At 43.9% G+C, this 26,248-nt stretch overlaps 1 protein-coding gene across 5 annotated transcripts in view; it reads left to right on the top strand.

The window, feature by feature from the left end:
• PPP2R5A (protein phosphatase 2 regulatory subunit B'alpha) overlaps nucleotides 1-26,248 on the top strand; it is a 356,054-nt gene that overhangs the window by 194,579 nt on the left and 135,227 nt on the right. For all 5 annotated transcript variants that reach the window (XM_029593246.1, XM_029593245.1, XM_029593244.1 and 2 more), the window contains one exon: nucleotides 17,660-17,790. In XM_029593246.1, the coding sequence (XP_029449106.1) occupies nucleotides 17,660-17,790 (131 nt within the window). The remainder of the gene's footprint in view (nucleotides 1-17,659; nucleotides 17,791-26,248) is intronic.

Raw genomic sequence — 26,248 nt, 5'->3', positions numbered from 1 at the left:
CCCAGCACTGAAATCAGGCTCAGTGGTCTATAGTTTCCCGGATCGCCCCTGGAGCACTTTTTAGATATTGGGGTTATATTGGCCATCTTCCAGTCTTCAGGTACAATGGATGATTTTAAGGATAGTTTACCAATTTTAACTAATAGATAAGAAATTTCATTTTTTAGTTCCTTCAGTACCCTAGGATGCATACTATCCGGTCCAGGTGATTTGCTACTTTTTAGTTTGTCAATCTGGCCTACTATAGCTTCCAGGTTCACAGTGATTTGGTTCAGTTCATCTGACTCATCACCCTTGAAAACATTCTCTGGAGCTGGTATCTCCCCACCATCCTCATTAGTAAACACGGAAGCAAAGAATTCATTTAGCCTTTTTGCAATGGCGTTATCTTCCCTAAGAGCCCCTTTAACCCCTTGGTCATCTAACAGTCCAACCAACTCCCTCACAGGTTTCTAACTGAGCAAGTGAGAGGACTCAACAGGGAAAATCCTCATACGAACATAACATGCCATACTGAGTCAGACCAAGGGTCCATCAAGCCCAGCATCCTGTCTCCAACAGTGGCCAGTCCAGGCCATAAGAACTTGGCAAGTACCCAAAAACTGTCTATCCCATGTTACAGTTGCTAGTAATAGTCGTGGCTATTTTCTAAGTCAACTTAATAAATAGCAGGTAATGGACTTCTCCAAGAACTTATCCAATCCTTTTTTAAACCCAGCTACACTATCTGCACTAGCCACATCCCCTGGCAACAAGTTCCAGAGTTTAATTGTGTGTTGAGTGAAAAAGAACTTTCTCAGATTAGTTTTAAATGTGCCACATGCTAACTTCATGGAGTGCCCCCTAGTCCTTTATTATCCGAAAGAGTAAATAACCAATTCACATTTACCCGTTCTAGACCGCTCATGATTTTAAACACCTCTATCATATCCCTCCTCAGCCGTCTCTTCTCCAAGCTGAACAGTCCTAACCTCTTTAGTCTTTCCTCATAGGGGAGCTGTTCCATCCCCTTTATCATTTTGGTCGCCCTTCTCTGTACCTTCTCCTTCGCAACTATATCTTTTTTGAGATGCAGCAACCAGAATTGTACACAGTATTCAAGGTGCGGTCTCACCATGGAGCGATACGGAAAATGTCATAATGCCTTTGTTTTATTCACCATTCTCACAGGACAAGCAGGATGGTAGTCCTCACATGTGGGTGACATCATTAGGATGGAACCCAATCACGGAAAATTTCTGTCAAAGTTTCTAGAAATTTGACTGGCACCACTGAGCATGCCCATCATGGCATCAACCCTGCATCCAGCAGGGGTCCCCCCTCAGTCTCTTTTTTCCCACGCAGCAGTAGCCTCACGGATTCTGGAGCTCTGTGAGTTTACCTCACAAATTTTCCTCACGGAACTTAAACTTAAAAATTTTATATTTTTCCCTATCCTGGCGTCCCCCACTGACCACCGTCGACGCCGGTAAGTTATTTCCATCATTTTTTACTGTTGGTTCCCGGAGATTTCTTCTCATGGTTTTCGACTGTCATTGACCGCGCAACTGTTTTTCTTTCAAAAATCATGGCCACCAGGTTCCGCAAGTGTCCTGAGTGCCCAAGGACTATGGCCATCACAGACCCCCACGATGTGTGTTTTCTGTGTCTTGGACCTGTTCATGACATGCAACAGTGTACAAGCTGTTCACAAATGACTCCAAAAGGCCGCAGGGCCCGTTTGAAGAAGATGGAACTTTTTTTTTTTTTTTTTTTTTAATTTATTGAATTTTCAAATAATTATAAAGCATTTTATCTTCTTTGTACCGAAATTTTCAGAAATCAGAATTAGATAATAGATCAAAGGAAACTTAATCTTACTGTTAGTCCACAACATAGAAATTTGAGGTGGAGTAGGAAAATATAGGAAGCCAAATACAAACCTGCAATATCAAGAAAAGAAACAAGCCGTAGCCTGAGAAATCTTTACCCCTTATTACATGCTAAGTAATAGGACTAACCAAGGGTGATGAAACATTCATCATCCTTCTTTGGGAATTAAGCTACGACTTAAGATGTTCCAGTAGCACGGGTATCTAAGCTGGAAATTGGCCCTTAGTTCCCTAATTTCCTGCCTTAATACTAAAAATCCTTTCCTCTGCTCCTGCATGGCTTTGGCCAGATCAGGGAAAATTTGGACAAACTGCCCCATGAAGTGGATCCCCATATTTTGAAAGTAACTTCTCATAATTAACCCAACATCATTCTCATAAATGAAAGAAATTAACAAAGTGGCCCGCTCCACAATTTCAGTAGATGAAGATACTAAAAAGTCTGTCAAATTCCCCAGATCAAGTTGGTTATTAATCCTGTTATCTCTCGAGTGTAGAAAAGGTAATAAACAAAACAAAACACTTCGTTAAAGGCCGGTATATCTTCAGAGGAAATATGTAGAACCTCGCTCAGAAATCTCCTGAGAGTAACCCTTGGTAACTCTCTTATAATCTTAGGGAAATTTAGCAGTCTTAAATTGAGTCTTCTAAGGTGATTTTCCAGCAGCTCAGTTTTTCTATTAAGGTTAATACAATCTTGAGTCATAGTAGACTGTACAGTTTGAATGTACTTGAGCTGATTCTCAATAACCTGTATTTTATTTCCTTGTTCATTTAGATTACTGTTGTGTTCCTGAGTCACAATGTCCATTGTAGAGGAAATTTGGGTAATCTGTGCCATGCAGATCTGGAGGGCCACATTCTGCCTGGCCATTAATTCCCATATCTAGTCCAGTGTAACCACAGGCGGCTTGGTCGGTAACACAATTTCTAGTCAGCTTTCTTGCAATGAGGTAATCATATTAGCATTCATATCAGGATTAGGAATCATCTTACCACAATCGCGTTGAACAGTTTCCTGATTTGCAGCCGCACTTCGAACTGTGTCGTCTCCCTGCCTTGATGTTACTACTTCCGGCTCCACAATCACCGCTGCTCCCTCCATGGTCTCCTCTGAGCACTGCTCACTCTGTGTTTCCAGCGCAGTTTCAGGCGGTAGGGAGGACAAAACTGCTTGTGGAGTTCTTAGCGTGGGAGGGCTGAGTGAGAGTTCCTCAGACGAAGCGGCGGCCTCCCTACCAGTCTCATCAGCGGGTAACAGCGTTTCTCCCTTCAGGTAAAGTTGCGCGCTCTCAATGATGGTCGTCCTGCTGGAAGTGAGGGTACCGAGGGAAAGACCCTCACTTTCCCTTTTTGTTTCAGGGGCATTTCAAGTCCAAGAGAAAACTCATGATGAGGAAACTAAGTGGAAGCTCTGAGACGCGCTAGTATCAGGCGGCCATCTTAACTCCGCCTCCGACTTGGAACTCCTTTTTAAGGTCTCTCCATTGACTTTCACTAAACAGACATCGAGCCAAAGTCCTCTATCTTCGAAGACTCTGTCGCCACTGAAGCCTAAACGGCAAAAATTCACTGGTGATGTCCCTTCACCTTCCTCTTCTCGGTCCAAAGCATCTACATTTTCATCTTCGATGCCAAACAGCGCACCGATCATCGGGAGAAACATCGACACAGTCATCGACGAAGTGTCTCCTCCGATGTAGGAATCTGAAAGCCATCGACATCGGCGACGGAGCCACCGACCAAAAAACCCCAAGGAGACGAAGCCCCATCCCTGTCTGGACTCGGGGCAGAGGCGTTCCCCCACCGGTATCAGTGCCGAGATCCGGAACTCCACCGCCACCGGTGAAGCCTCTGGCTACGCCTTCTGAGCCTCCACCCCCAATAGCCGTGCCCCCCATGCCGGCTTCTCGGGCGGAATTGAACCGGATTGTCCAAGAGACGGTGCTTCAGGCTTTAAGGTCTATCCAGTCTGCACCGGTGCCCATGCCGATGCCCGATCCCACATCGATGATGCTGGCTCCTCTTCTGGAAAGACTGGATTCATTAATCGGTGCTCTTCCTTCTGTTCCAGCCGTGCCGTTGACTCCTGTGAAGCTACCGACACTGATGCCAATACCCTTATCCTCGGACGAGGAACCAGATCGGCCGATGCCCAAGCCAACACCGGGTCCATCGGGTTTCATACCATCGCACTGTCCTTTGAAAACACCGATGCCATCGATGCCTTCACCATCCTTGGTGCCTCCATCGATGCCGTCTCGATTCCCATCGGTGCCACCTCTAGATCCGGCTGGATTTGCACCTCTACCTCAACCTCAAAATCATGGAGGCATCAGTGACTACCCTCACAATCCATGGGGAGTTGATACTACTGACTCTGATTCAGATTATCTTCCTTCACAACCTTCACCCCCAGCTGAACGTCGACGTTCCCCACTGGAGGACTTGACATTTGCAAATTTTATTAAGGAAATGTCTGACACAATTCCTTTTAATTTGCAAACAGAAGAGGATGCCAGGCATAAAATGCCTGAAGTGCTACAATTTGTAGATGCACCTAAGGAGATCATAGCAGTCCCAGTTCATGAAGTACTACTGGACCTTCTAAACCGTAACTGGAGCATCCTGACTCAGTTCCTTCTGTGAATAGGAAAGCTGATGCTATCTATTTGGTACAATCAGCCCCAGGTTTCCAAAAGTCTCAACTACCTCACCAATCAGTAGTTGTGGAGTCTGCCCAAAAGAAATCTAAAAAGTCCAGGCCTCATTCCTCAGCACCTCCAGGTAAGGAACAAAAATCATTAGATGCCTTTGGACAAAGGGTCTTCCATGGCTCAATGCTTATTGCATGCATTGCAGCATACCAGTTATATATAACTCAGTACTCCAGAAATCTCTGGAAGAGAGTACAGGAGTATTCTGAATCTCTACCTGATGAATACCAGGAAGGACTTAACATTCTCCTAAAAGGTCTAGATGCTGGCAAGCATGAGAAAAGAGCAGTTTATGATATCTTCGACACTGCATCCAGGGTCTCTGCAGCAGGTATCAGTGCACGGCGTTGGGCATGGCTTAAGTCCTCCGACTTACGACAAGAGTTCCAGGATCATCTTGCAGACCTCCCATGTACTGGTGACAACTTATTTGGAACTAAAGTCCAAGAAACAGTTGCACAGTTAAGACTACCACGACACCCTACGTCAGCTATCTGCTCTTCCTCAAGATTATCCATCTATGTCAAAGAGATCTTTCAGACAAGATCCTGGACAATTTACATATAAACTGAGAAGATATCCACCTCAATCTCTTCCTCAACAATCTAAACCTCCTCAAAGAGGTCAGACTCGTCAAACTAGGACACCAAAAACCTAACTAGCCCCACAGACAGGCCCGGCTTCAGGTTTTTGACTCTTCTAGAGAGCAACAGCCAATCTCTTCTTTCCCTTGCCTTTCCAGTGGGAGGCCGCTTGTACCTCTTCTCCCATATCTGGCACACCATTACAACAGATCGGTGAGTACTAACTGTAATAAGCCAAGGATACCATCTAAACTTTCTAACCATACCGCCGAACGGGCTATCCCATCCACTCACACCCCAACGTTCATTCCCCGCTCCTCGAAGCAGAACTCATGACCCTTCTACTACAATCCAATGCTGTAGAATTATTCCTCGACAGCATTGGGGTCAGGGGTTCTACTCTCGTTACTTCCTGATTCAAAAAAAATCAGGAGGCATTCGTCCTATTTTGGACTTACGTGCCCTAAACAAATATCTCAAAAAAGAAAAGTTCAGAATGGTAACCTTGAGTACCATGCTACCACTGATTCAAAGAACAGATTGGCTTTGCTCTCTGGATCTGCAGGAGGCTTACACACATATCGCGATATATCTTCCTCATCACAAATACCTCCGATTCACAGTAGGTCAACTCCATTTTCAATACCGTGTATTACCATTCGGGCTTGCATCAGCCCCAAGGGTTTTTACAAAATGCCCGTCAGTTGTAGCAGCCCATTTAAGGAAAAGCAATGTCCACGTCTATCCATACCTGGACGATAGACTTATAAGGGCTCCGACTCAAACGGGAGCTTTTCAGCGCCTATGTTATACAATCAATCTGCTCCAATCACTGGAGTTCCTTATGAACTACCCTAAGTCTCACATCTGACTCCATCTCAAAAAATCTCATTCATAGGAGCAGATCTTGACACTATCCAGCCAAAAGCATTCCTCCATGGACCAGAGCATGCTCCTTATCCATCCTAGCAAGATCATTACAGTCTCACCAGACCATTAAGACTCGTCATCTCTTGACTTTACTGGGCCACATGGTGTCCACAGTTCACGTAACTTCCATGGCTCACTTAGCCATGAGAGTGTCACAATGGATTTTAAAATCCCAATGGTCCCAGTCAAGTCAAGAGATGTCTCACATTGTCCAACCTCCTGGTAGGACTACCCTTCCAACCTCCACAATCCCAAATTATACTAACCACAGATGCACAGATGCATCTCTCCTGGGTTGGGGAGCTCATGTCCACAACCTTCAAACCCAGGGTTTTTGGACCAAGGTGGAGTCCAAGCATCAGATCAATTTTCTGGAACTCCGGGCAATTCGATATGCCCTTTTCACTTTTCAGGATTGCCTCTCGAGCAAAGTTATCCTCATCCAAACGGACAATCAAGTAGCAATGTGGTATCTAAACAAACAAGGGGGCACAGGCTCTTATCTACTCTGTCAGGAGATGGTGCAGATCTGGGCCTAGACTCTCTCCCATTCCATACTACTGAGAGCAACTTATCTAGCAGGCGCGGACAATCTCAGCCGGACCTTTTCATCCCCATGAATGGTCCCTGAACCCCACAGTAGCAGAAGGCATATTTCGCCAGTGGGTCCATCTGCACATAGACCTCTTTGCGTCAATACACAACCGCAAAGTAGCAAACTTCTATTCTCTTCACCGCAGCCACGAAGCTCCCCCACAGGATGCCTTCGCCCACTCGTGGTCAATAGGTCTCCTCTATGCTTACCTTCCACTTCTACTCATCAGCAAGACTCTCGTGAAGTTACGGCAGGACAGGGGAACGCTGATTCTCATAGCCACTCACTGGCCGCATCAGGTCTGGTTTCCCATCCATTCGCCTGGGCATGGACTCAATGCTAATAACGCAGAACAACGGTCTGTTACATCATCCCAACCTCCATTCACTGTCCCTGACAGCTTGGATGTTAAAAGGTTGACTCTGCAATCTTTAAACCTTTCAGACAGTGTTTCACAAGTCATCGTAGCTTCATGAAAGCCTTCTACCAGAAGATCATATCGTGCGAAATGGAAAAGATTTTCCTCATGGTGCAATACAAAGGAAATTGAGCCTTTTTCCTGTTCCATAGTAAAATTCCTAGACTACCTATGGCATCTTTCGGAATCTGGACTAAGGACTTCCTCTATTCATGTACACATTAGTGCTATTGCGGCTTATCACAAAGGTATCGACAGCACCGTGATATCAGCACAACCACTCGTAGCTCGCTTCACAAGAGGTTTACTACACCTTAAATCTCCCCTACGTCCTCCAGTTCCTACCTGGGACCTTAATGTTGTTCTAGCACAACTTATGAAGCCTCCCTTCGAGCCGTTACATTCCTGTGAGCTTCGCCATCTCACTTGGAAGGTGATCTTTCTAGTAGTCATAACATCTGCTCGTGGAGTCAGTGAGTTACATGCACTAATTACATATCTGCCTTACACTAGGTGCCTTCACGACTGTGTAGTACTCCGTACTCATCCTAAATTTCTACCAAAAGTAGTTTCTGAGTTTCATTTAAATCAATGTATAACTCTTCCAACCTTTTTTCCCAGACCTCACTCACATCCAGGTGAGCGAGCTTTCCACTCCTTGGACTGCAAACGTGCTCTTGCTTTTTACTTAGATTGTACTGCAGCCCACAGGTCGTCCACCCAACTATTTGTCTCTCTTGATAAAACCAAATTGGGTACTTCAGTAGGCAAACAGACCATTTCAATCTGGCTAGCAGATTGCATTTTTTTTTTGCTTTTATCAAGAAAGTATTCCTCTGCAGGACTGTTAAAGCACACTCTGTAAGAGCAATGGCAACGTCAGTGGCACACCTCCACTCCGTTCCTCTTGTTGACATCTGTAGAGTTGCTACATGGAGCTCCCTCCATACTTTTGCAGCTCATTATTGTCTTGACAAAGCTGGCAGACAGGATTCCATCTTCGGCCAATTGGTCCTACATAACCTGTTTCCCATATAATAACCCAACTCCTTCCTGCGACCCAGGGAGATGATCAGACAGCCCAACTCACCAAAACTACCTCAGTTGTTGTGCCTGTTGCACGTTGTTAGGTATTTTGGCTATTTGACATTCGGGCATCCTGTAGCTTGCTAATCACCCACATGTGAGGACTACCATCCTGCTTGTACTGTGAGAAAGCAGAGTTGCTTACCTGTAACAGGTGTTCTCACAGGACAGCAGGATGTTAGTCCTCACGAAACTCACCCACCACCCTAAGGAGTTGGGTTCGTTATGTTTTATTTTATTTTTCGCTCGTACTTTACTACAAACGAGACTGAGAGGGGGACCCCTGCTGGATGCAGGGTTGGTGCCATGCTGGGCATGCTCAATGCTGCCAGTCAAAGTTCTAGAAACTTTGACAGACGTTTTCCATGATTGGGCTCCATCCTGATGTCAACCACATGTGAGGACTAACATCCTGCTGTCCTGTGAGAACACCTGTTACAGGGTAAGCAACTCTGCTTTCCCTTTCTAATAATTCCCAACATTGTTTGCTTTTTTGACTGCCGCAGCACATTGAACCAATGATTTCAATGTGTTATCCACTATGATGCCTAGATCTTTCTATATTCATCACCTTGCACTTGTCCCCATTAAATTTCATCTGCCATTTGGACATCCAATCTTCCAGTCTCATAAGGTCCGCCTGCAATTTATCACAATTGTCTCAGCTGCAAATTTGATCACTTCACGTGTCTTACTCCTTTCCAGATCATTTATAAATATATTTAAAAAGCACCTTTCCAAATACAGATCCATGAGGCACTCCACTGTTTACCTTTTTAAACTGAGAAAACTATTTGATCCTACTCTCTGTTTCCTGTCTCTTAAGCAGTTTACAATACACAGAAGAGCATTGCTTCCTATCCCATGATGTTTTAGTTTTTCTTAGAAGTCTCTTTTGGGGGATTTTGTCAAATACCTTCTGAAAATACAAATATACTAGCTACATTTAACAGTTAACCTTCATCCACATTTATTAACCCCTTCAAAAACATGTAGCAGATCTGTGAGGCAAGACTTCCCTTGTGTAAATCCATGCTGGCTGTGTCCCATTAAATCATGACTATCTACACTTTCTGTGATTTTGATCTTTAGAATAGTTTCCATGATTTTTCCCCAATACCGAATAAAGTCACACCAGTCTATAATTTCACAGCTCACCCCTGGAGCCCTTTTTAAATATTGGAGTTACATTGGTCACCCTCCAAGTCCTCAGGTGCAATTGATGATTTTAATTTTAGGTTACAAATTATTAGTAATAGGTCTGAAATTTCATTTTTTAGTTCTTTCAGAACCCTGGGGTGTATACCATCCGGTCCAGGTGATTTACTACTCTTCAGTTTGTCAATCTGGCATTCTATATCTTCCAGGTTCACTGTGATTTAGTTCAATTCATCCAAATCATCACCTCTGAAAACTGTGTCTGGAACGGATATCTCCCCAACATCCTCGCTAGTAAACACTGAAGCAAAGAATTCATTTAGTCACAATGCCCTTATCTTCCCTAACTGCCTCTTTAAACCCTCTATGATCTAATGGTCCAACCGACTCCCTTGCAGATTTCCTTCTTCAGATATATTTTTTAAAATTTTTATTTATTTTTATTTAGAATCTTTTAATATACCGATGCTCAAGATAAATATCTTATCAGTACCGGTTTACAGCATAACAGGGGATAACCAAACGAGTAGGAGGAAGTTACAAAAAACAGGGTGTTGCAATTCGGGACAAGAGAGCAAGGAAGAATTGGCTAAACATAGTGTTCATAATGAGTTTTTGCCTCTTCAGCCAACTTCTTTTCAAATTCTCTCTTAACCTTTCTTATCAATGTTTTACATTTAACTTGCCAATGGTTATGCTTTTTCCTATTTTCTTCAGATGGTTCCTTCTTCCAATTTTTGAAGGAAATTCTTTTAGCTAAAATAGCTTCTTTCACATCACCTTTTAACCATGCCGGCAATCATTTGGCCTTCCTTACATCTTTCTTAATGCATGGAATACATCTAGACCAGACCTGGGCAAGGGGCGGCCCGCGGGCTGAATCCGGCCCGCCTACGGTCTGAATCCGGCCCGCCCACTGCTGAGAGCAGACGGGGAATGAGGCACTGCTGCCTTCCCTTGCAGAGGGAAGGCAGCAGTTCATTCTCCGCTCCCTCGCTCCCCGATTGGCCGGCCAATCGGGGAGCGGAGAATGAACTGGTTTTTTTTTTACAGCGTCCGGGGGGGGGGGGGAGGAGGGAGTGACTCGAGCGAAGGCACGCTGCCCGATTGGCCGGTGCTGGGCAAGGCTTGCCCAGCACCGGCCAATCTGACACCGGCCAATCTGACACTCAATCACACACAGGCTGGCTGGCTGCTTCTCACTCTCTCTTACTCACTTCCTCTTCCCCCTACATATGTCACGGAGTTTTTTGCCGGTCCGCGGCGCGCGCTCCCGGTCTCTCCCGCTGCCGTTGCTGCTGGGCTGTCAGCACGTTCAAGCCCAGGGGGAATGGCAGCGGTGTTGGAAGAAGCTGTGGCACCCGCGGCTGGCCTTTTCTTCTTCCCGCGCCTGCCCCCCCCCCCTCCCGTGACCCGAAACAGGAAGTGATACACGGAGCGGTGCGCGGGAAGGAGAAAGAGCCGTGCCGCGTCGGCTGCAGCATCGGCCCCCGAGCAATTGAACCAGCCGGCAATCGAGAAGAGTCAGCAGCATGAGCCTCCCGCGGCTGAAGGGATTCTTCTTTCTTGGCCTGCGGGGGCTCATGCTGCTGACTCCTTTCTCGATTGCCGGCTGGTTCAATTGCTCGGGGGCCGATGCTGCAGCCGACGCGGCACGGCTCTTTCTCCTTCTCGCGCACCGCTCCGTGTATCACTTCCTGTTTCGGGTCACGGGAGGGGGGGGGGGGCAGGCGCGGGAAGAAGAAAAGGCCAGCCGCGGGTGCCACAGCTTCTTCCAACACCGCTGCCATTCCCCCTGGGCTTGAACGTGCTGACAGCCCAGCAGCAACGGCAGCGGGAGAGACCGGGAGCGCGCGCCGCGGACCGGCAAAAAACTCCGTGACATATGTAGGGGGAAGAGGAAGTGAGTAAGAGAGAGTGAGAAGCAGCCAGCCAGCCTGTGTGTGATTGAGTCGTCAGAGATCTGATGTGTATGTGAGAGACAATGAAAGTGATTGCTCAGGGAGATGACTGATGTGTATGTGAGAGTGTGAGGCATTAGTCAGGGAGGTGACTGATGTGTGTGTGTGTGTGTGAGAGAAAAAGCATGGAAGTGAGAAGTCTGGGTATGTGGGAAAGCATGAGCATAAGAAGCCTGGAGTTGTGGGAGTGAGAAACCTGGGTGAGTGTGCATGCATGAGAGAGAGAGACTGCTTGGTAAGGTGACTGTGTGTGTGAGAGAAAAAGACTGGTGTGTGTGAATGTGAGAGAATGTGATTCAGGGAATGAGAAGCCTGTGCACGTGGAGAGTGAGCATGGAAATGAGAGAGACTGGTGTGTGTGTAACAGAGAGAAAGTGATTATGGGAATGAGAAGCCTGTGCATGTGAAGAGAGTGAGCATGAGAGTGAGAAACCTGGGTGTGTGTGAGACACAGCATGGGAGGGAGAAGCCTGTATATCTGAAAGAGAACTTGGGAGTGGGAAGCCTGTGTGTGTGTGTATGCATGAGTGAGATCAGATGACTGGTGTGTGTGTGTGTGAGAGAGAGAGAGAAAAAGTGATTATGGGAATGAGAAGCCTGTGCATGTGAAGAGTGAGCATGGGAGTGAGAAACCCGGGTGTGTGTGAGACACATCATGGGAGGGAGAAGCCGGTATATCTGAAAGAGAACATGGGAGTGAGAGACTGGTGTGTGTGTGTGTGAGAGAGAGAAAGAAAGTGATTTTGGGAATGAGAAGCCTGTGCATGTGGAGAGAACAAGCATGGGAGTGAGAGACTGGTGAGTGTGTGTGTGAGAGAGAGAGAGACAGAGAAAGTGATTATGAGAGTGAGAAGACCATATATGCAAGTAGAACACGGGAGTGGGAAGCCTGTGTGTGTGTGTATGGCATGAGAGAAACTGTTCAGGAAGGTGACTGGTGTGTGTGTGCCAAAGACTGTTTGGGAGATGATTGGTGTGTGAGAGACAGAAACTGGTCATGGGGGCATGACTGGTATGGTGTGTGTGTGAGAGACATGGGCACTAAGGAAGAGGACCATAAGTATAGAGCTTAGCTTCTACTGCTGCTTCTGGTGTGTGCCATGGCCTGCAGGGAAGGGGAGTAGGAGAGCTGCTGGAGGGGGTAAGTAAAGGTGGCTTTAAGTTTATTTTTCTTGACTGCCATTTTAATTGTGTGATGTCTGCTTTTTTGAAATATTTTATTGGTGTTTGGAGAATGTTTAATAGTTTTTTATGAGTTTTTAATTGTTGGATGTTATTCTGTTCATAGCTGTTTAGAAACATTTATTCTGCTTATTAGTATAGTTTTACAATTATTTCTGTTTGGGGATCTATAGCTGCTTGTTAGTTCAGTTTTCCTAATAAGAGGTGTATTGGTGTTTAGGGTCTGATGTAATATTTGTAGTGTTGCCTTTTCATAGATAGGGTTGCTCCTGTTTGAGTGTATTCCATAATACAGGTGTAACTGTGTGCGGATTAGTTTATGTGCATTACTACAGATCCTGGGAGTATGTTAGGTCGGTTCTGTGTCTGTTACCGAGATGAGATATTTTGCTAGCATGTAAGCGTTTGTATCGGTCTTATTTGTTGTGTTTTCTCAGAGGACATACATTGGTGGTAAACTGCTGTCTTTTCATAAGTAGGGCTATTGAGAACTGAGTTAATTATATTAGTCCGGCCCTCTAAAACCATCCCAATTTCTCATGCGGCCCCATGGGAAAATTAATTGCCCACCCCTGATCTAGACTGTGCTTCTAAGATGGTATTTTTAATTTTAAACAAAGTCCATGCCTATTGCACACTCTTAACCTTTGTAGCTGCACCTTTCAGTTTCTTTCTAACTAATTTCTTCATTTTATCAAAGTTCCCCCTTTTGAAAGTTTAGTGCTAGAGCTGTAGATTTACTTAATGTCCCCCTTCCAGTCATTAATTCAAATTTAATCATGTTATGATCACTATTGCCAAGTGGACCACCACTCTCTCATCAAATCCTGCTTTCCTCTAAGAATTAGAACTAAAATAGCTCGCTCTCGTCTGCTTCTGAACCAATTGTTCCATATAGCAGTCGTTTATTCCATTCAGGAACTTTATCTCTCTATCATGTCCAGATGTTACATTTACCCAGTCAATACTGGGGTAACTGAAATCTATTATTGCACTGCCAAATTGGATAGCTTCCCTTATTTCTCTTAGCATTTCATCATCCGTCTTATTTTGGCCAGGTGGACTGTAGCATACTCCTATTGTTACACTCTTCCCCCAACACACATGGGATTTCTACCCATAAAGATTCTATTGTGCATTTAGTCTCTTGCAGGATTTTTATCCTGTAGGACTCTATGCTATCCTGGATATAAAGCACCACTCCCCCACCAAGTTGATCCTCCCTATCATTACAATATAATTTGTACCCTAGTATTATACTGTCCTATTGATTATCTTCCTTCTATCAGGTCTCAGAGATGCCAGTTATGACTATTTCATGATTAACTGCTATATACTCTTAACTCTCCCATCTTACTTCTTAAGACTTCTTGCATTGGCATACAGACATTTCAAAGCGTATTTTTTGTTTTAATAACCTGGTGATGGTTCGCACCAAAAGCACTAAGGTGCACCCTGAGATGGCCTTGAGACCTGACTCAAAGATGTAGAAGGTACTCTAAGCAGTTTTTGTGTGGAGCAGGAGAAAAGGTCTAGAGCCGCCTTCTCACACTTGAAAGGCAAATCTCCTCCATATGATATCACCATGTGTGAAGAATGACATAATTCTGTCCTCTAGAAACACCTGTTACAGGTAAGCAATTCTGCTCTCTTATCTAATCTCCCACAGCACTGTTTGACATGTGTTGGTACTATAGGGTTATTTATTTTGTCAACACTTACTGCTTGAATGTAAGAATTATTAAAGCCATACTTTTCTAATTTTAATGTTGAACCTTTTGGAACTTCATTTGTATATTATCTGGGGTTTTTGTTTTTTTGCCCAGCATTTTTCTTCTGTTTACTTAGGTTCCAAGCTCAGTCAAACCCAGCCTTTGTTGGGCTACAGTACCCTGGACCTTTATTTCCAACTACCATATCATTTTCTTATTTTATAAACCAATCCGCTCTTCCCAAATTCAGCCATTGTAATGATAGTCTTTGGCTAGGAGCCTCAGACTCTGGCTCCCTCCAGAATTTGATACATGTGCATGTTGAGTCTGGGCCAGTAGGTTTCACATTTAAGCGATTACTGAAACTCCTTCCTAGGGTTTAATGCTACTTCTGCAGCATCCCCTACTTGCCATAGAGAACAGAAGCACAAAACAGAAAATTAATACTGCTTTTATTGTCAGATGCTTGTTTTGGATGTTAAAAACTATTTATACCTTGGTTAGGTACTAAGTCTGCATGTTATGTAGAAGAGTTCCTGCAAACTGTGTACAATTTCCATGTTAGTTTCCAGGAGGCTATTCGTCCTTTTTTTTTTTTTTCGGTTTATTAAATTCTTAACATCCATTGTATAATGAAAAAGAAAAAGGCAAACAGATTGGAATATCTAAAGAATAGACTTCAAGAAATTAAAAAATCCACATATCTCAAATCACAAGATATTTCAAATAATTCCAGTCCACCTTAAAACTGGGAAGCTAATCAATAGAGAGAAAAAAAAAGTGGAAAAATATGATCAACCATTGCACTAATTAAGGCAGAAATTGAAACAGTTATACTAGTAACACTCTCCTTAACAAACTGTTACGGGTTTCTCAATCAACCACCCTTATCAGAGAGAAAAACTTCCAGGTGGGCAGGATCTAAAAACACAAACTTATTTTTCTGAAATGATATCGGACATTTACAGGGGAATTTGAGAAAGGGACACAACTCTTTGTCTCAAACTTAGAAACTGCTTCCTCCTGGATTGAGTATTCCTAGATACATTGGTAAACACTTGAACTTTCTGGCCACAAAAGCAAAAATCTTTATTTTTGAAATATTTTTGAAGGACTAAATTTTTATCTTGCTCTAGACTAAAAGCAACTATTAAAGTAGCTCTAGATTGTATATCATTGATAGATGCATCTAAAAAAGATGTTAAATTAGGGCTTTCTGCCTGCAAACTAACCATCTCACCCTCAGGGCTTTAACCACTTTTCTTAAACCTAGGAACATAATACATTTTTTAAACTAATATTTCTTTATCACCAGATTTATACAGAATTTCCTTTACATATTTTTTAAATCCTGTGCTGATGAAAATCTAGATATTGGGAAATTCAAGAATCGCAAATTTTTACACCTCATAACATTTTCTAGCCCTTCAGGCTGCTTATATATGATTAAAGTGTCCTTAATAAAGGAAGTTCCAACAGTTTGTACAGATGTAATTTGTGATGTTAGAGTCAAAGTGGACGACTCTAGCTGTGTAAGCCGATTACCATAATCCTCAATTGTTTTCCTAGTCTCTGTAGCAAAATTAGCAGATTGAGATATTGAATGGGACATTCAAGGTATCATTGTCAGGTTCAACTATTTCAGTGTACTAAAACTCAACCCAATCCTCACACCGCAATAAAGACTGTCAATAAACTCCAAAAACCACCTGAATTACCTTTCAGGAACACAGTCACTATCAATATAACTCCTAATCATTGGCCTTCTTATTTAAATTTGTATCTTTATTTTTACAATTCACTGTTTTTACATTTCTTCTATTTCACAATTTTCATATAACATTATCAGTGACACATTATCTTATGATGAAGCCTTATACTCCACTCGTTGTCTCCCAAACCCCATTTAAATAAGAAGGTTAATGATTAGGAGTTATATTGATAGTGACTGTGTCCCTGAAAGGTAATTCAGGTGGTTTTTGGAGTCCACTATTTCAGTGCCTGACTCCAATGGCAAATTATTAACAGGTGGTGGTAAGCCACACTTGGAAACTAAATTATTAACCTCTGGTTGTAGGGATTGTAAATGCTCTCTATCAATAAAAGATAATGGAGATGTCATCTCCACTGGAGCTGGATTATTAATTGGTGAAGTAGCACCAGTAAATCTAGAAGATAGTTGGGAGGACTGGTTGTGACCAGGAATAGCAGGAGCCCTTGACAAAAAAGAAATATCAGGGATAGGTTCTCTAGTTATTTGACTCACCCTTTGAGCAAGGAGGGTGTCAATCGGTCCCTTCACAGCCCTTACTACTGGTGTTGAAGTGATGACTCTAGTTTTCCTTTTTCTTCCCATCAAAAAAGGAAAAAAAACCTTTCCAAAATGTTACCCAAGGGCGTGCCCCTTTGGGCGTAGCTTCGGCAGCACGCGGGCGGCCGTGCGCCGCTGCACAAAGCTTTAAATAGGTGCAGCAGGCGAAGAGAGATTACGTCAAAGAGGGGGCGACAGGATTCGATGTTCCCAGCACTGTCGGCATTCAGTCCTTTGGCCCAGCACACCTGAAGGGTATGCCCAATTCTTCTCCCAGGAAGGCTTCTACCAAACCGCTGCTGCACAAAGCTTTAAATAGGTGCAGCAGGTGAATAGAGATGACGTCAAAGGAAGGTGACAGGATTCAATGTTCCCAGCACTGTCAGCATTCAGTCCTTTGGCCCGGCACACCTGAAGGGTATGCCCAATTCTTCTCCCAGGAAGGCTTCAGGCTATTCATCTTTTATTCTTGGTGTATGTATATACTTACAGTACAACAGGGCTTCCCAAACCTGTCCTGGGGACCCCATAGCCAATTCATAGATAAATTTGCATACCATGGAGACAGTATACGTAAATTGATCTCATGCATATTCATTGTGGATATCCTGAAAACCCGACTGGCTGCGGGGTCCCCAGGACAGGTTTGGGAAGTCCTGCAGTACAGATTCCACTGTGTTGTGCTTCCACCTATCTCCTGCTAGATATTGGAGATATCATCATAAGAAGATTACATCAATTTCATTTCCTCTGTTGAGAAGTGAGAACAGAAAAAAGTATATATTTTATTTATTTAAAATTTTTTGTATACTGCTTCTTTGAAGTGGTTTCCAATAAAATACATGCATAATAAATATAAATAAAACTGTTTAGCTAACTAAATAAAATCTGAATTAGGCAAATGAGTTAATGTGAAACAAAATGCATAGTAGACATTTTTTACTGCTTCAAGACTGACTGTAGTTTTAACATTTTAGGTAGCTTTATGAAAATGTTATATTTTCCTAGCTTTACTGACTATATATTTACTGTAAAGTACAAGATGAAAGGACTGTACAGTTAATTCAGAAACCTTAAGGCAGGCCTGGAATTGTCTGAACACTTTTGAAAAAAAAATGTGTGTTTTTTTTAAAGCTGTTGGAACTTTTTGATAGTGAAGACCCCAGAGAGCGTGACTTTCTGAAGACAGTTCTTCATCGAATTTATGGGAAGTTTCTTGGACTACGAGCTTTTATCAGAAAACAGATTAATAACATTTTCCTCAGGTAAAGCTATAGCTTTTGTTTAGTTTTTTGTTTAATAGTCTTCTCCCTGTTCCTTGCTTCCATATTATTTGCTGGGTTGCTAGTGCTTATTAAAAGCATCTGTTTAGGTAAAATGTGCTTGTAAAGAAAATATACTTAAATCCAAACAAAAAATTATTGGAGGGATTATTACAATGACAATCAACTAAGAATACCTATCCTCACAAACCACAATTCTCAGTCTTACTTTATAAAGACCATCATACTAGGTCAGTGAGACGAACTCCAGTCCTCAAGTGCTACAAACAGGCCAGGTTTTCAGGATATCCACAATGAATATGCATGAGATGGAGGCAGTGCATGCAAATCTTTCTCATGCATATTCATTGTAGCTAGCCTGCAAACCTAGCCATATTGTGGCACTTTAGAACTAGAGTTCACCATCACTGTACTGAAATTAAACAACTTATTTTTTGCTGTCCCATATAATAATGGTGTCCAATTGTATAAACCATTCTCACAGGACAAGCAGAATGGTAGTCCTCACATATGGGTGACATCACAGGATGGAGCCCAATCACGGAACACTTTTGTCAAAGTTTCTAGAACTTTGATTGGCACCTACTGGGCATGCCCAGCATGGCACTAACCCTGCAGCCAGCAGGGGTCCCCCTTCAGTCTTCTTTTTTCCGGGCAGCAGTAGCCACGCAGTTAAGGAGCTCCGCAGAGATTCGTGACAGGAATTTTCTTCATGGAATTGCTGAAAACTTTCTTACCCCACAGGGGTCCCTCCTTCAACTTTTTGAAGCCACGGTACTCCGGTGAGTTTTTACCCGTTTTCGGTTGATTCCCGTCAAGTTTGGCCCTCTCAGCCTACTGGCCGTCAAGTGTACCACGGCTCAAATATTTCAAAGCCATGGCATCTGGGTTCCGTTTGTGCCCGGACTGTAACCGCACCATGTCCATAATAGACCCTCATAAGGTCTGTGTAATGTCTCAGATGTGAGCATGATGTCCTGACCTGCACCAAATGTGCCCTAATGATACCAAAAGGTCGCAAAGCCAGAATGGAAAAGATGGAACTTCTCTTCCATGCTCAAACCCCGACGCCATCGATTGCATCGACTTCGTCAGAACCCGCACCGTCCACTTCCCAACAGTATCGACCACCGGCCGGTGACCGTCCTGCATCGATGACTTCTCGGCCTTCAACTCCCTCTACTCCCCCTCAAGATCGAGGGGATCATAGAGAGAGACATCGCCTTCGACATCGGAAGTCTCGGACCATCGAGGGAGTGAAATCATCGACCTCGCCATTGTCCAAGCCGCCGTAGAAGAAACCCCATCCACAAAAGGCACCGACCTTTTCTGCGACCAGGTCACCGAGGCAACCCTCACCCGGATGGGTATCGGGAGCCGCGACTCCGCCTTTAACGGTGGTCCCTCCGTCTATACCTCTGCCTCATTCTCCCCTTCTGGAGCTGGGGCTGATTGCTCCAGTTCTCCGTGAAGAACTGGACCGGATGGTTCAGGAGGCCATCGACAAGGAGATGCATAAACTACAAGTTCCTCTGGCACAGACACCAGTGCCAATTGTGGAGCCGACCACCAATCCGATTCCAGCAGCGTTTGCCCCACTGCTCTCGAGGATGGAAGCGCTTATTGCCGCTTTTCCACTGATGGGTCACCAATGGCTCCGGTGTCCTCTCCTCTTACTTTGTCATCGGGAAGAGAAACACCGTTCCGCATCCCTCCATCAGGAGTCTTACCAATGCCTCAGCCATCAATGCCGATGCGTCCGCCACCGATCCATCCATCGATGCCCTCGATGCCTGCACCGGTGCCTTCGATGCCTTCATCGGTGCCTCCAGTTCTTCCTTCGATTCCTTCAGAGCCTAGACCTGGACCTTCAGGAATTCCGCCCCATCCCCCTCTGGTTCTTAGAGGGGCAGGTGCTGATCCTGATGATACCTGGACTGATGATTCTTCACCAGACACCGATGACTTGCCTTCACCTCCTTCTCCTACTGAAAGCAGAAAGCATTCTCCTCCAGAGGACCTTTCCTTCATAAATTTTGTGAAGGAGATGTCTGAATTGGTTCCCTTCCAATTATAGACCGAACAAGATGACATGCATCAAATGATGGAGCTGTTGCAATTCCTGGATGCTCCCAAGGAAATAACCTCCATCCCTATTCACCAGGTTCTTCTGGATCTCCTCAAAAAGAACTGGGAACACCCTGGCTCTGTTGCTCCAGTCAACAGGAAGGCTGACACCACTTATTTGGTACAGTCAGCCCCAGGTTTTCAAAAACCTCAGATCACCAATCTATGGTTGTAGAATCTGCCAAAAGAGGGCAAGGAGATCGAAACCCCACTCTTCCTTTCCCCCAGGCAAGGAGCAGAAATTTCTAGATGCCATTGGTCGCCTTGTCTTCCAGGGCTCAATGCTCATCTCCCGAATTGCCTCTTATCAGCTCTATATGACCCAATACAACAGGGTCTTATTTAAGCAGATACAATGCTTGACAGACTTTCTGCCTCAACAGTTCCAAGATCAACTTCAAACCAGTGAACAAGGGCTTTGAGGCAGGCAAGCATGAGATAAGATCATCTTACACGATATCTTTGACACTGCTACCAGGGTCTCTGCAGCTGCTATTTCGGCAAGAAGATGGGCCTGGCTCAAGTCTTCGGACCTTCGCCCTGAAGTACAGGGCAGATTATCCGATCTGTCCTGTGTAGGAGACAATCTGTTTGGCGAGCAGATTCAACGGACGGTGGCGGAACTCAAGGACCATCATGAGACCCTGAGACAGCTCTCTCTAATGCCTTCTGAGTATTCCTCAAAATAGCCTCTCCGAAAGGACACTAAGAAGTCATTCTTCTGCCTGAAGAAATCCTACCCACCACAGTCTAGAACTCATTCTAAGAGACCTTTTCAAAAATCCCAGTCTCATCAACTACGAAAACAAAAGCTTCAAGCAGCTCCTCAGCCAGGCACTGCTTCCGGTTTTTGACTCCTGCATAGGGAGCAGCAGCCAGCTTCTGCTGCCACAGATACCAGTGGGAGGTCGATTGTGCCATTTCAACAACAGATGGCACTCAATCACCTCAGACCAGTGGGTCCTGGCGATAATTGCTCAAGGTTATCATCTGAATTTTCTCTCCATTCCACCGGACTCCCCACCTCTACCGATGTTGAGAACATCTGACCACTCCATCCTTCTGGAACAGGAGGTCTCCCTCCTCCTCCAGGCTAAAGCAATAGAACCAGTACCCTACTCTCAGCACGGCCTAGGATTCTATTCCCGGTACTTTCTAATCCCCCAAAAATCGGGAGGCGTTCGTCCAATCCTGGACCTATGTACCCTCAACAAGTACCTCCAAAATGGTAACCTTGGGTTCTCTTCTTCCTCTTCTGCAAAGAGGAGAATGGCTCTGCTCTCTAGACCTCCAGGATGCATGCACACATATTGTGATAACTCCATCTCATCGCAGATACCTGAGATTTCTGGTAGGCCCCAAGCACTATCAGTACAGAGTGCTTCCATTCGGCCTCGCGTCTGCACCATGAGTCTTCACAAAATGCTTCATAGTAGTTGCAGCCTTCCGCAAGGTGTTCACGTCTACCCCATCTAGATGATTGGTTGATCAGGGCTCCCACTCAGCAAACTGCTCTGTTGTCCCTACAACTTAACTTACACACTCTGATTTCGCTAGGATTTCTAGTCAACTACGACAAATCCTACTTAGTCCCATCTCAAACTTTATCATTCATAGGGGCAGACTTGGACACCTTGCAAGCAAAAGCTGTTCTGCCTCGACAGTGAGCTCTCACTCTCGTCTCTCTCGCACACCAGCTACAGTCGCAACACCGCATGACTGCATGCCATTCCCTCATTCTGCTGGGACTCATGGCATCCTCAGTTCAGGTTACCCCAATGGCCCGCTTGGCCATGAGAGTCATGCAGTGGACTCTAAGGTCACAATGGACTCAATCCATTCAGCCCCTGTCGACCATTGTCCACATCACAGACTCACTCTGTCAGTCTCTAGCTTGGTGGAAAAATCAGATCAATCTCCAGCAAGGCTTGCCCTTCCAGGCTCCAGACCCTCAAATAATTCTCACCACCAATGCTTCCAACCTCAGCTGGGGAGCCCATGTGGCTGAACTGCAGACACAAGGATCTTGGTCTCCAGAGGAAGCCAAATACCAAATAAATTTCCTGGCGCTTCGAGCAATCAGATATGCTCTCAGGGTATTTCAGGATCGCCTGTCCAATCAAGTTATCCTGATTCAGATTGACAACCAGATGGCCATTTGGTACATCAACAAACAGGGAGGGATGGGCTCCTACCTTCTGTGTCATGAAGCTGCACGGTTATGGGCGGAGGCCCTCTCCCACTCAATGTACCTCAGGGCCACCTACTTGCCGGGAGTGGACAATGTGTTGGCAGACAAGCTGAATCGCACCTTTCAGCCACACGAGTGTCACACTCTGTCAGGGCCATGGCGACTTCAGTGGCGCACATACATTTGCAGGGCTACAACATGGAGTGCTCTCCTTACCTTTACAGCCCATTATTGCTTGGACAAAGCTGGAAGACAAGATTCCATCTTCGGCCAGTCTGTCTTGCGCAACCTATTTACAACTTGACGTACCAACATCCTTCCACCTGCCCATTAGGGTTCAGGACGCCCTCCTCCAAATTCAACCCCAGTATTAGTGCCTTGCACACCTGGGTATATGTGGCGCATTCTCGGACATCCTCAGCTCGGTACTCACCCATATGTGAGGACTACCATCCTGCTTGTCCTGTGAGAAAGCAAATATTGCTTACCTGTAACAGGTGTTCTCACAGGACAGCAGGATGTTAGTCCTCACAAAACCCTCCCGCCACCCCGCGGTGTTAAGTTTGTTACGTTTCTTATTTTATTTTTCGGCACTTCCTGTAGCTTTTAGTTGGCTGCAGGGTTAGTGCCATGCTGGGCATGCCTAGTAGGTGCCAGTCAAAGTTCTAGAAACTTTGACAAAAGTGTTCCGTGATTGGGCTCCATCCTGTGATGTCACCCACATGTGAGGACTAACATCCTGCTGTCCTGTGAGAACACCTATTACAGGTAAGCAACATTTGCTGTCCTTTGTTATTACATTCATCACCTATTTTTTTTTTTTGCATTTTTAAATTGTAATTAAAAATTGTTTTATTTAGCTTGACTTGTCCAGTGCTTTTTGAATACTTGTATACTTTCCCCTTATTTATTTATTTATTTATTGAACATGGGTCCATGTTTCGAAAAATGTTCTATCTTGGGGAACTCTCTTCAGCCAAGTGTTTGGGGTGGGGGGGGGGTTTTTCACAGTCCAAAATTCAAATGCATCAGCCAAGCATATTTCCACAATTTCAAACTAGATTAAAAACACATACCACAAGTAATTTTTATGTATTAATGTGCTGTCTAGTCTGTTTAAAAAACACCTCAATTCCCACCTTTAAATGCTTAATATGGCTTAATGTAGTCCATTTCCAGCTCACATGAACTCACCCACCATAACAGTCTGTCAGCACCATTGAGAGTCTTCACCAATTGCCTGGATGTAGCAACGTATGTGTGGCAACAGGGTATCCGAGCCTTCCCTAATCTGGACAACTGACTTGTTTCAGCTAATGCCTAGGAAGGTGTACTAACCTCCCTGCAAAAATCAAAACTCCTCTTAATGTCCTTAGGGTTCTTGGTGAATATTGAAAAATAAATTATAATTCTTTTCCACAAAATCAAATTCTTTGGAACATCAATAGATTCTCTGCAAGTGAGAGCTTTCTTTCCATCAGATCGGGCGAACACTTTCAGGTCCTTTGTATACAGACTATTGAACTCATATCAATCAACAGCCAAGGAGCTGCTGGTTGTTCTAGGTCACATAGCAGTGTCAATTCATGTAGTTTCACTAACTTGCCTTCATATACAGCTCCTGTAGTGGGACCTTTGTTCCCAATGAGGCACACTAACTTGGCAATATGAAGATTTCTAAAAAAATGAAACAGGAATTGCACTGGTAGCTAGACCTATCTATTTCCTCATCAAATAACATAGGCAACAGATGTCTCCACAAGGGGCCCACAGAGGCCTCTTTTGAACCCGAGGAACTCTATCATCCCTAGAGAAGCAATTTCTGATCATCCTCCTAGAATTAAAAGCGATCAGGTATACTTAACAATTTTCGCTCACCTTCTCCAAGGAAAAAAGTATTCTCATTCAAACTGACAATCATGTTGCTATGTTCTACATCAGAGCTTTCCAAACTTTTCATGTTGGTGACACACTTTTTAGACAAACATAATTTCAGGACACAGTAATTCAGTCTACTAGCAAACCAGAGGTTAAAGGTTAAACGAAAAATGTATTTCGACAATTTATGTATGTTTCCTTAAATATATACATAATAAAATGTTTCACGACACAACCTATCTTGTGAAAACCTTTCATTTATATTAAAAATATATAATATTCCAAGATGAATGTTATTGTTATAATTTATGAGTAACAATAATAAAACAAAGTTATTGTGTTATTCAATTTACCTCTTTAATGAGATATATGAGCTTGATGGGATGAACACAGCTTTTGAATATTTGGTGTTATTAAAAAGTCCAAAGGGTCTTCTGCGTAATTTTAAAAAGCTGGCCAGTTTCACACTATATAATTATTTGATAGCCTCATTCAACTAATTCTATAGGGCTATGAGAGTGAAGTCTGGAATTTATAGGAAGGGACAGAATGTCAATATAAATCCTGTACCTCCAGTTCTGTAACTCTGTGCATCCACTGAAATTCTCCCAAAAAATGGAGCTTGAATGTTTCCCTTACAGCTCATCATACTAAAAGATATTTTCAAATTCTGGTGTCACCTCACAGTAACAGCAGCACAAACACCTTCCACTTCCAGGCACATTGTGAACTAACACAAAACCCCGCAAAAAAGACACTCAAAATCTATACTGCAATTCCATTGTAACATAACAGTAATAACACCAAGGACTCAAACAACAATAACCCTACCTGTGAAAAAGCAAGGGTAAATATTACACTGTGTCCTAGAATACCAATACACCACCTACTGAGGAAACAAAACAAACCAGATTGCTATAGATCCCTATGCTAGCGAATTTCTCATCATGGTCACACACACAGAGCAGAGACAGACCCTCACCAAATACAGAATACAAAATAAAGGAGCACAAATTAGACAAAAACTGAAATGGAAACCCCAAGAAGCCAGCCTCTGTGTATTAACAATGGAAAAACAGAACCACCATTCCTCACAAAACAAATAAAATCAAGAAACATAAAGCATCAGTTATAATAGTAAAACCATACTAATAAAAGAATATTTTAAAACTAATGATAAATAGAATTTCTATTCATTAAAATCATATACATTTTTTACAATTTCCCAAACATCAATAAATATTTCAAAACAGCACATATATCAAATAACACCCAATAATTAAAATTAATAAGGATTTTTAAAAGCTCCTGCTGTCCATAGGTGGGAGCGCTTGATTTCCAATCACCCTGATATTGTCGAGGATTAGGAGGTTATTCTCTCTCTCACACATACTCACATGTCCATTCTCTCTCACACATACACTGTCACATACATACACATTCATGCTCTTATACCCACCATAACCTCTCGCTCTCACAGATACTGACACACTCTCAAGCTCTAAGACACTCTCTCTCCCTCCACACACCCCCCCCACACAAACACTTACTCCCCTGGATTTTCTCATACACACTCTCTCTGGCTCCCTCACATACACACAAACACACACACCCAGGCAAGTTCCCAAACATGCTCACACACTGAAACTGACCCCCAGGCAGGCTCCCATTCATTTTCACACCACTCTCTCACCATCCCCCAGGCATGCACACATTCAATCTCACACACACAGACCCCCAGGCAGGCACCAATTCATTCTCACACACACACATACACCACACACAGGCCGGCACCTATTCTCACACATACAAACCCCAGGAAGACACCCATACATTCTCATACACAGACACACCCTCAGGCAGGCACACACTAAAGGCAGACCCTCCTCTCTTTTGCCAGTAACCTTGGAACCTCTCTCATTCCTCTGCTGCCACTGTCACTGATGTCGCATGGCTATTGGGGAGGCGCTGATTGCTGCAATTGGCACTGAAGCCCATTCTGCTGCCTCCTCTGTGCAGGCCCCGTGGGTTTCCACTTCCTCCATGTTGATCTCGTACATTGTGAGATCCGCATAGAGAAAGTGCTACTCTTGCACATTACCAAAGATTATATGTGCCAATCACTAAAAAGTAATGTATTTCTTTTTTTTTTACCTTTGCTGTCTAATCTTAGTTTTCTAATCGGTTAGTCACAGGCTTTTTTGTTCCACCTCCCCTATCTTATTTTTTTGCCAATTCCTTTCA

The sequence above is a fragment of the Rhinatrema bivittatum genome, chromosome 3 (assembly GCF_901001135.1).
Source record: "Rhinatrema bivittatum chromosome 3, aRhiBiv1.1, whole genome shotgun sequence".
In the NCBI taxonomy this organism is placed as follows: domain Eukaryota; kingdom Metazoa; phylum Chordata; class Amphibia; order Gymnophiona; family Rhinatrematidae; genus Rhinatrema; species Rhinatrema bivittatum.
Note: the sequence above shows the minus strand (reverse complement) of the source record. Positions and strands in the feature narration are given on the sequence as shown.